The 12,407-nt window shown below is 32.9% G+C and overlaps 1 protein-coding gene and 1 pseudogene across 1 annotated transcript; one reads left to right on the top strand and one right to left on the bottom strand.

Annotated features, from left to right (window-relative positions):
• Nucleotides 1-3,919: 3,919 nt before the first annotated feature.
• LOC148800912 (cytidine deaminase 1 pseudogene) lies at nt 3,920-8,332 on the bottom strand (annotated as a pseudogene).
• Nucleotides 8,333-11,423: 3,091 nt separating this feature from the next.
• Nucleotides 11,424-12,077, top strand: LOC148800911 (uncharacterized). Its single transcript, XM_088902175.1, has one exon. It carries the CDS (start codon nt 11,499-11,501, stop codon nt 11,751-11,753), a length of 255 nt encoding a protein of 84 aa, XP_088758301.1. The 5' UTR covers nt 11,424-11,498; the 3' UTR covers nt 11,754-12,077.
• Nucleotides 12,078-12,407: the final 330 nt, after the last annotated feature.

Here is a 12,407-nt window from a genome sequence, read left to right as displayed (position 1 = left end):
ATTAAGATAAAATTTAAAATTAACAAAGTAAGAATAAAATTAAAAATAAACTTAAATCCTTGTAGTAAATGTGTACATGCATTGTATGTGAAAATTTTAAATTACAATAACAATTATTATTATTATTTTATTCTATTTTTGCCATAAATAAAATATATATATATATATTTTAACAATTATTTTTATTATTATGATGAATATATAACATTATAATTGCTCCCAAATGTGATATAATTTTGTACTTTTTCATTGTTTGTGTTCTATCTTTTTTTTTTAAATATTTATTATTCAATTATGACTTGATGAGTTTCTTTGAAAAGTTAGATCATTGATCCACCACCTAGATAAGAAAATAACTTTACTTTTGGATTTATTTTTTAAATTATATGTCATCTACATTATATAAATAATTTTTACTTATCATACTTAATTTTTGTTTGACATAATTTTTATATATTCTTTTAATTACTTGTACTTTTTATTTTTTAAAAATTTATTATTTAACTATGATATCACCGATTAATCCATTTGACCCAAACCACTAACCCAAAACCCAAAAAGGAAAATAATTTGATTTCTAGGTTGATACTAAATTTTATATTACATTTCCATCATTGATAATGAATGTATAATATTGGAGATGTACCCAATATTTATTTTTATGAATATATAACATTAGATATGTGCCCAAATTTTTTCTATTTTTATTTTTGTTATTATTTATATTTATATTTTTAAAATTTTATTATTTGACTATGACATCATTTCATTTATGGGTTGATTTTAACTTTGGCATTCCATTTTCATCATTAATAAAATTACTTTTACATTTCATACATATTTTTATTTAGTATAATGAATATGCAATATTAGAGATATATTCAATTCTTTTTATTCTTTGTATTATATATTTTATATATTTTAACTTTTTGTTATTTAATTGTGACATTATTTATTAACTCATTTGGCACAAAATGGTTGAATTGCTTACCCACCATTGGGAGGGAAGAAAATAGTTTTGCTTTCAAATTATTTTTCAAAATATTTATTTTTATAATATTAAAAATAATTTTGTGGATTTAATAAGAGAATATACCTTAATATGAGATAATAGGAAAATAGTTTTATTTCTAATTGGTTTTAAATTTTACATTCCATTTCCATCGTTAATAAAATCATTTTATGTTTATCATACTTATTATTGTTTAATATGTTGAATATATGATGTTAAAAATGTTTCCAATTTTTTTTAATTTATATATTTTTTTCATTTTATCTATTTTTTCATTTTATTATTTAATTGTGACAACATGAATTGGCGCATTTAACCCAAAATGGTTTAATTTCTTACCACTGCTTAGATGAAAATACGATTTTTATTTAGGTAGATTTTAAAAGTATGAGTTTATGTTCTTGAAATTATTAATCTATTGTGTATGGATTTAATTAATATAATTTAATGATGAGCCGAAATAAAAATGCCTTAAATATATGATTCAGTGAAGGTTAATGCAAATTAATACCTTAATTGTTGGATTTAATGAAAATAAATTTGAATACATTGAATATCTTACAATTGTATATTTTTAACTCATTTAATATTAATAATTGATTACCCTTTTGCCCTCATTTTTTATCAATAAATTTAAATATGGAAGATAAATTTTGTCCTAAAAAATTCCAAAAATATTAGCGAGGCTATTAGTGTTTTTTAAAGTAGTATAAATCTGTTAAAAATATATGAGGACATAATTAACTGGATATAAACACCAATGGAACGAGTTTAATTTAATGATGCCAATGGATTTTGAAATTCCAGTATCAAATTCGACCCAAAATTCGATTACACCGAACATGATATTAGAACTTACATTCATATATAGATTTAGTATAGTTATATATGTATTTAAATATTAATTACATAAAATTCATAACAAATAAATTTAATAATTTATATTTATATATATTTATTATACATATATAAGTTAACAATAATTAGTTTTTTAAAATGCTTTTAATTTTTTGATCATTTTAAACATAATAAAATGGTTGCATATTAAATCCAGATTCAATCCAAAATCTGACATGATAATTGAATGTGGATGCATATCTAGAGGTTTTATAATCGGATGTGGATGCAACTGGATCCGATCTAAATACGAACTGTTTACAACCCTATTTGGATCTCCTCCATCACAAGTTCTCTCAAATCCCTACATACTACAGGCATGCATTGAGATTATTTCCTGCCATTAGGGTGGTCTAGGCCCAAGCCCAAGCTCAGCTTCGCCATTAAGGCCTAAATCTTGAGCCAAGCTTGACTATTGAGTTGGAGCCCAATCTTATTTGAGAAATATCAAACTTGGCTTGAAAAATATTTGAGTTTGGTGCTTAGAGCCCAAACCCAAGCTCAACTTGACCATTAGGCCTAAATCTTGAGCCTAGCCTAACTATTGGGTTAGAGCTCGAGCTTATTTGAGAAATATAGAACTTGGCTTGAAAAATATTTGAGGTTGGTGCTTAGAGCCCAAGCCCAAACCTATAGGCCTAAAATTATGTCCAAGGCTGATATAGAATAGGTGGGCCAGACCTGTTCATCGGGCTACTTGGCTCATGAGCAAGTCTTGACTTTAAACAAAATGGAAGGACAAAACAAGATCCATGTAGTCAACCCCATATAGTTGGGATAAGGCTTGGGTAATGATTATGTGTATTGTTATATTACACAGACTTTTAGTTTGATTGGATTGGATAAAAGTGAATTCTTCATCCCATCCAATTACCAAACAAAATGCAACATCTAATTACTCAAATTGGATGTCTAATTTGGAAGTCCATTGATTTCCCTAAGCAACCATAATCCACCAGATTTAGGTGCCATTTGGCAAGTCTTTTTAGGAAGATCTTTCAAAAACGTAGATGGCCAAAAGATGTAATGAGCCTATGGGGTCTTGTCTTTAATGATCTAGACTGTTTGGTAAGTATCCTAGTCTACTATGATCTATAGAGCTATTAAATGAAAGATTTTAGGTGCAAAAAGACATAAAGTTTCATTTGAAATTTCTAGATTTTTGGTCATTTTGGGCTTGCATGAACCTTTTGGAGCATAGGTCTTTCTAGCTTCCTACCTTTTATTGCCAGATAGAGAAAGACCAAATTTTAGTCTTCCAAACTTTAAAAAGCCTGAAACACCACACAAAAAGACTTACCAAATGCCTCCTTAGCTAGCCATGTCAACAATGTCAACAATGTCAACAAGGGAGAGGTAATGGAGATGAGCAAGAGTGTGAGCAACATTATTACATCATTAACACAAATGAGGAGGTGCCTTGTTGGTACGAGACCATGTTTTGTGCACCCATGGGTGCACTAAGTGCACCCTCGAATGAGAGGCAAACATGCCATCTCATCCGTCTTAACTTCGAATTAACAGAAACTTTCTCTATTACCAGTCGCTCGGTTGGTTGAACCGGCCATTTTTTACTCTCCTCCATCGAACCCAAGCGTCCATCAGTGACTCACTACACACCGGCATCGTGAACGCTGCCATCAGCAATAGGAAAAAAATCCACCCCCTCCTTGCTCTCCCTCCCCTCCATTATCCCATCCGATACTCGTCCATTCTTCTAAAAGACTCTGTCAGGTTTTTGCCAGGAGTTGTTCCAATTCAGCACATTCTCTGTATTTATCGGAAATAACGCAGAAGGAGAAGTTGGAGAGAGAGAGAGAGAGAGATAAAGTTCGGAAAGAGCCTAAGCAATCAGATCGAGGAGAGTTGCTTAAGTGGAGAGATAAGTTTCTTTGGTACAACGAATTGAAGAAGTGTTTGAAGATAATTGATCTAAAATGATTTCACCCCTCCAAATCAATAACGCTAACAACATCTTCAGATCGATCAATAACAGATTAACAAGGCTTTTTATATTTTGAGGGAGGGAGTTGAATTGCAGTGGAATACTACAAAATCACATCATGAAGATACTGATTGCAGCAACAGTCGTGCCGTGCCTTTCTGTCCCACCATTGCTCCTTTCTTCTCCACCAATGCCCCTACTACAATTTTCTTGTACCCGCCACCAACGCCAACCGCCACATACGCCACCAGTGCCGCCTAAACTGGCCCCATGCTTGGATTATACGCCGTTGATTCCACATACGACCCTTTGTAGACCTTCCATTCGGTGTCCATTAGAGCCACCCCAGATGGGCATCTAGTGTACGACACGCGGGATTTGTTCGCTGCTTCAAGTGCTGCATACTTCAGTTTCTTGTTATAATCCAATACAACTCTGTCGTTGCTATAGCATCGATTGGCCTCACCGTTAATCTTAATGACACTATTGTCATGGTTGTCGTCGTCGTTGTGATGGGGCTCTAGAAGTGATGGCACATCCTTGTCCAGTAGATTGCCGGGACCGAATCTCTGGGGTAGGAAATGGGACTGAATCTCTGGGGCAACGTCTCCTATCGGATGGGATAATGGAGGGGAGGAAGAGCGGGGGGATGGTGGATTTTTTTCGCTGCCGGTGGCTTATGCGTTCATGACACCAATGTGCAGTGAGCCGCTGATGGATGCTTGGGTTTGGTGGAGGAGAGTCAAAAATGGGAAGGAGAGTAAAAAATGGCCGGTTCAACCAACCGAATGACTGGTAGCGGAGAAAGTTTCCATTAATTTGCAGTTAAGAACTTAAGACGAATGAGATGACGTGTTCGCCTCTCATTCGATGGTCACTCGTCTAGTGCACCTATGGGTGCATAGAACACAGACTCTATTGGTACAATGGTACTTGAGTGCCAAAGACTTGTAGTCATCAATGATGGATAGAATGTAGTAGGGAATGGAAATGTGTTCCTTCGGTAGCCAAAAAACAATGAAATGCGCATCACCTTCCAAACAGGCATTAGCACAACCATATCTATGGTATAGGCCCAAGCCTCATTAATAGGTGTCCAACATGGCTATATATATAACATTATGCATCCACATTGATCTTAAATGCAGAAACAATCAATTTCATCCACTTCATGGAGTTTTAAAGGGGTGTTCCCGGTGGCAGAGCCATGAATTTCTCTTGGAGGGGCTAAGTTAAACAAGAAAATGAGGTGAGAGTAGATGAGGTAGGCTGTGTAGGGAAATGGGGTAAGAAGGTTTGGGTCTATTATAGATTTTTTTAAAGGAAAAATAAACAAAGTATTTAATTTTGAGAGTTGGAGGAGCATTAGAGAATGATCCTTTAAAATTTTAGTTCAAGTTTTGGGTGGGCCAAGGACCATTTTCTTACATTTTTTACGTTAACTCTACTTAGTAACTATATATAAATATTATCTAACAAAAATTTTGGCAGGCCAAGAAACTCCCCCGCTCCCCACTAATATACTTGGCTCTGCCCCTAGGTATTCCACAACATGCTTGATTTTGTTTTTGAAAACAAAAATAACTAGAACATTAACAAAAACAATACAACTTTTCTAACATAACAATTGTTTTTTGTTTCCAAAAGCAAAACTAACCATGTTATGATTGTTGAACACCCCCTAAATGTGTTTGTTACTCCTCAATATCCAAAGTAGACAGCTTGGATGAAATTCAGCTAATTGTATATGGGTTGAGCCAATAACAACAATGCGCTTAGGGTTATACCTTTAATATGACTCATGCATACATGGTAACAAATACATAGAGGGAATCCATCGATTTCTAACTTAGGATGGTTTCATTCATCAAAGCCAATTTACTAATTGCAACATGTTGTGTAGGAGTGTGGAAGTGGGAAAGCCCACTACGCAACACAATATAGGAATGGCAAGGTGCTAGCCGATTGGATGGGAAGGTTTATTGCTGGTGGTAGCGGAGATCTGGAATTGAATTCCACCTACACCTGGTTTGGGGGGATTGTGGGTTTGGGGGATAGGCTACCCCTGGGTTGTGTAGTCCCTTGGAGCAAAAAGATAAAAAAGAAAAAGAAAAAGATGGGAATGAAAACTGTCAAACGGTACCATGCCAGACAAGGCATGCAGGGAATGGAAAGCATATCACAAATGGTTTAGTAAGGGTGCAAATGGATTGGATCATGATCTGATCTGATCCTATTTGGTCGAATTCGGACCACTCCCTATATGATCCGATGTAATTAAGCACATGCGTTGCACACTAGTAATTAAGCACATGCGTTACACGTGAGAATTTTTTCTTCATATTAATTACTTGAATTTTAGATACATCATAGTTAAGATAGAAATTGAAATTCAAAAAAGGAACAATATGATTAAAATTAAACTTAAATGCTTGTTGTAAATGTGCACATGCACTGCACATGAAAAATTTAAATTATAATAACACATCGTCATTATTATTATTATTATTATTATTATTATTAACCTTTTGTATTCCATTTTTATCATAAATAAAAATAAATTTTATTTTAAAAATTATGTTTATTTAATATGAATAATATAGAATATTAGAAATGCTTCCAAATGTTTTTGACAAAACTCTGCACTTTTTCATTTTTTTTTGTGTTCTATCTTTTTTTTTAATTTTTATTATTCAATTATGACATCATGAGTTTCTTTGAAAAGATGGACCATTGACCTACCATCTAAATAAGAAAATAGCTTTGCTTTCGGATTAGTTTTATAGTATATATTTCATCTACATTATATACATAATGTTTACTTATCAAAATTAATTTTTGTTTGACATAATTAATATATAATTTTTTATATATTATATTGATTACTTGAAATTTTTTTTTAAAGACTTACTATTTAGATATACCTATCATCAATTAATTCATTTGACCTAAAGCACTAACCCACCGCCCAAAAAGAAAAATTGTTTGATTTCTATGTTGACATTAAATTTTGTATTACATTTCCATCATTGATACGATTATTTCTTATGTATAATACTTATTTTTGTTCAATATAATGTATAATATTAGATATGTACCCAATATTTTATTTCTTATAAATATATAACATTAGATATGTTCCCAAATGTTTCTCTATTTTTTTTATTTTTGTGATTCTTTTTGTTTTTTATTTTTAAAAATTTTATTATTTGGCTATGGCATCACTTCATTTCTAGGTTGATTTTAAATTTAGCATTCCATTTTCAACATTAATAAGAATACTTCTTACATTTCATACTTATTTTTGTTTAGTATAATGAATATACAATATTAGAGATATGTCCAATTTTTTTTATTTGCATTATATGTTTAATTTATTTTATTATTTAATTATGAAATTATTTATTAACCCATTTGACCCCATATGTTAGAATTTGCTTACCCACCACCGGGAGGGAAGAAAATAGTTTTGTTTTTAAATTCTTTTTTTAAAATATTTATTTTTATACTATTAAAGTTAATGTTATGGATTTAATTAATAGAATCTAATGATGTGAAAAGTATATCTTAAATATAGGATTTAATGAGAGAATATACCTTAGATATGAGATTTAATGAATGAAAATAGGAAAATAGTTTTATTTCCAATTTGTTTTAAATTTTACATTCTATTTTCATCATTAATAAAATAATTTCTTATTTATCATACTTATTCTTGTTTAATATGCTAGATATATGATGTTAAAAATGTTTTCATTTTTTTTTAAATTTCTATATTTTTTATGTTTTATCTATTTTTTAATTTTATTATTTAATTGTGAAAACATGGATTATCCCATTTGACCCAAAATGATTTAATTTCTTACCACCACCTAGATGAAAACACTTTTTTCAAGATATATTTTAAAAGTATAAACTTTTGTATTATTGAAATTATTAATTTATTATATATGGATTAAATTAATAGAATTTAATGATGAGTAGAAATAAAAATGCCCTAAATATATGACTCAATGAAGGTGAATGCAAGTTAATACCTTAAATGTTGGATTTAATGAGAGAGAATTGAATATCTTAAAATTACCTCTTTTAAAGCCATTTAATATCAATAACCTATTACCCTATTTGCCCTCTTTTTTATCAATAAATTTAAATATGGAGGGATAAATTTTGTCCTAAAAAAATTATAGAAATGTTATTGAGGCTATTCATACTTTTTAAAGTAGTATATATAATATATATTGTAGGTACATGTTGTTCACCATGACTGCAATGGCAACGAAGATACTAAACCAATGCTACAGAGACACCCACAACGAGGCATGAACTTGTGATAAGCTCAAAGCCGCCATAAATTTGCGATGAGCTCAAAGCTACGATGAACTCAAAGCCACCACATACCTATGATGAACTCAAAGCCACAACATACCTATAACGAATTCGGAGTCACCACGGACCTGCAATGAGCTTAAAGCCATCGCGAGCCTGCGATGAGCTCAAAACCATCACAATTTGGGGGTGAATGAAACTACAATAACCAGCTAGTATCGCTCGTAACGGGACACCCAATAGGATTAAGTAGGACACGTAGAGCTTGCGATGAGCTCAAAACATCGCAAATTGGGGATGAACGAAATTACAATGACCAACCAGTATCACTCGTAACGGAACAACTAGTAAGATTAAGTAGGACATGTTAGATTAGCATTGACATCATCTATGCCACGTCAGTATAGGAGGCCCGCAAAAGGAAGTAGCACACGTGTATTATGAGAATCCTCAAGTGAAAGGAAGTTTTGTCTTGGAGAGATCTCATAAGACACGTGGCAAACCCTTAGTAGTGCCCCCTTGACAACTGACACCGAATCAAAGATCCCCTTTCCAAATGAGAATCAAATTCTTTTGGCTAATTCATTTCAGGACCTTGGGATATCTCCCTATAAAAGGAGTCATGGATCATAACAAACACACGACTCTATCAATAAAAGCTCGTAGCCTACCCTTGCTTCCAGCCTTCCTTCTTCCTTCAAGGAGACCACCACACTTAGCCTTACCACACACACACACACACACACACATATATATATATATGTGCTATTTATTTATTTATAAATATATTATTTATATTGTATTTTTTATAAATTTGTTATATTATTTATTTTTTTAATAAAAAACATATATATGATGAAAATAGTTAAAAAATACTTGTATTTTTTGTTCTTTCTTTATTTAAATTGATATATTTTATTTTTTATTTTAATAATTTATTATTTTTTAAAGAAAATAAGTTGGATTAAATCAGATCTAAAGATCCGATAGGATTGAATTCAGATCGAGTCCTATCGTATTCGATCAGATCTTCAGATTGGATCGAATCCGACATAAATATTGTCAGATCAAATTCAAATATACCCTGATTCGAATCCAATACAATCTATTTGCATCCTTATAGTTTAGGGGCATAATAGATAGGAAACCGTATTAAGGGAGGAGGAGCGAGTGCTATATATCCTCGTCCGGATTCATCCCCTCAATGCCATCTACCCACCCACACACTTTATTTGAATTCTAATTTGGGAGAGTTTTCACACAGCGGCTTTTGGTGTTATATGAGTTAAAAAATCTAGAATGCTGTGAAACCATAATCAGTAAAAATCCAAAAATTTAAAAAAGCTTACATGAATTGCGTAATTGACTTTTCCGAAGTGGCTTAGGCAAAGCAGCTCAGTGAACGTAGACGCCCACCGAATAGGCTCTAAACCTTGTTTACATACACAACTCGTAAGGTGCTTGCAAACTTATTCTGGTCATTTATTCCCCATTGAGGGAAAAGCTTTTCTAGTTCTTTGTTTGTCTTTTTGGCTAAGAGAATATGGGTTGTAAATACTCTTTTACGCCACACCCATGGTAACTATTGTCATGTGTAGAAAGCTTCCAAAAGCCAAATTCTCCCCTCCCCCAACCCAATTGAGTATGCATATGTTAATTGTGATCGTGAACTCTAACTTTTTGCTTCAAACTTCAGATCCTGAGACTAGTTTTTACTAAACTGCATCTTTATTATAGGATCCATTTGATAGTGAATCTATTCGTGCAATACTGGACTCTTTTGCGTGAGCATCTTCCAAGTAATTGCCTAAGGCTCAGTTTGAGAAAAATACAAATGCAAATATATACAGTATAAGTATATACAAAATACAAGGTTTTGCGTTCTACGTATTTCTATTTCTACTCTTCAAACTGAGTTTAATGAAAATATACAAGAAAAGGTAAGTTATAGGAAACCCTCTAATGTGGAGGTATGATACTTAGTTCCCTTTTACAACACCTAGCTCCCTATACTTTGAATTCATAAGGACGATGATGGTGAATGAAAAAAACACCTAATTTCCTCATATACTACTTTTGTACTTTTAAAGAAAAAAATGATGATGATGATGTTGGTCATTTGGGTTAATTTGGTATGCTATTCAAAATTAATTCTAACCTTAAGGTAGGGGTGTCAATGGATTGGTTTTAGGTTGGACTCGTCTAAATGAAAATCATTTTGGGCGGCAGATTAGATGGACCAATAAGACATATTGAATTGGACCAGTCCAGACTTAATGGTCCAAAGCATTTATTAGATTGGATTGGCCTGCTCTAGCCCAAATGGATTTATATTGAATTAGGACACATTAAACCAATATCCAGTATTTAACTTTTAATCTTTTGATCTCAAAACAGGTATATTTAACTTGTTCAAAGTTTTAGTTTTTCTTTTGATGTTTAAAAGCACATTAATTTAGTCCCAAGGATATATGTGATTTAGTATTATCATTTTCATTATTTTGATATTTTATACTCTCAATTTATCAAACTTTTTTTTAAAAGGTTATTTTAATAATTTTATATTTATTGTCAAGGAGAAGGCATTACCTGCAACCAGAGTTCAGTGACATTCTAGTGAAATGGAAATACGCCATGTTTGAAATAAAAAATTGCAAACTTCAGCATATTCACACCATGCACGTTGCTAGTAATGCAAGTTCATTGTTAAGAATTCAGATTTCCTAAATACTACCTATATGATACTACATTCAGAACAATCTTTCCATGAATAATAACATTTAAGATATTCTCAATATATAGCTGTAGTGTGGCATGGGTAGAGTTATTGTGGGCAGAAGATTCTAACCCCATTGTCAAGTCCATAAAAAATGCAGGACAAAGTGTTGGAATCTGAAAATTGAGGATCGATCTTTGTCATGAGACCTGATCCGCTGCCAAAAAAATGCTTCCAACATATTTCAACGTGATATGATACTGCACAATGTACATCTCAAAAGTCAAAACATAATTTTTTAGCTCCCACGGTGTGAGATGTGCGGTGTCAGATCATATTGTAATGTTGGGAGCAGATCATGAAAGTAGGGGGTTAAGTGTCATTGGCATCCAAGCCGAAGCACGGGATAAATTAAACCTTCAAGTTCTCACGTTCCTCGTAGTTTCTCATTTTTCGTCACTTTCCTATCAAACCTTGAAACGCAAATTTAAAAGCGTCCAACTCTACTTGTTTGGGACATTATAACGTTATCTAAGTTCCTTCTGGGCATCTCATTCTTGTCAGGGGGAGAGAGAGAGAGAGAGAGGAGAGCGGGAGAGATGAACTGGGGACCAGTGTTCGTGGCGGTGTTTCTGTTTATTCTGTTAACGCCGGGACTGGTTTTTCAGATACCGGCCAGGAGCCGGTTGATTGAGTTCGGCAACATGCACACGAGTGGGGCGTCCGTATTCGTTCATTCGCTGATCTACTTCGTCCTCATCGTCATCTTCTTGATTGCTATACGAGTCCATGTGCACCTGGGTCTGGGTGAGTCGGTTCTTGATAGTAATTGTCTTCGTCATCCACCACTATGAAGTATGAATGATGCATGCTGGAGTGGAGTGGAGTTGCGTCCTTTTCGCTTCGCTTACAGGGCTTCTGTCTGATCACTTCCGACTTTGCCTTGTTTTCATGTATTATTTAATTGTCCTTCAATTTGTAATACAGCTGGCTGAGAGAGGGAAATTAAGGGCTCTATTATATTAGGGATTGTTGGGATCATGCTTGTGATCAGGTCATTGATGTTATATGTTGAATGTATGTGTATGTGTGCACTCGTATGCATACATATTCCAAATTGCTGAAGCATGTTAATTGATAATTAATTAATTATACATGCATCCAGAGTTATTTATTTAGTTTTTTGATAAGCATCCAGAGTTAATTATGCCTGATCATTTTGCTAAACCGGTACTGGCATTGCTATAATACTAGTTTATTTTGTAGTTGTAGGAAAATAATTGAATTCAATATTCAATTTTGTATGGGTTTTTTTACCTTTTCTTTCAAATTAAACACAACCTAAAAAATTTCGTTGGTCCTATTTGAGTTGAACTTGCATATAAGACCCATTGAGTGATATCCCTGCCTGAATCCGCCGTGGAGGCCGTTGAATAGCATAGCACCACACTAATAACCTCCCCTATCCGTAAAGAAAGGTGATGAATGGTACTTAGAATCGAATCTGT

This window comes from Nelumbo nucifera, chromosome 3, assembly GCF_055504915.1.
Source record: "Nelumbo nucifera cultivar China Antique chromosome 3, China Antique-T2T, whole genome shotgun sequence".
NCBI lineage: Eukaryota > Viridiplantae > Streptophyta > Magnoliopsida > Proteales > Nelumbonaceae > Nelumbo > Nelumbo nucifera.
The sequence above is the reverse complement of the archived record's forward strand: the minus strand, read 5'-3'. Positions and strand labels throughout refer to the sequence as shown.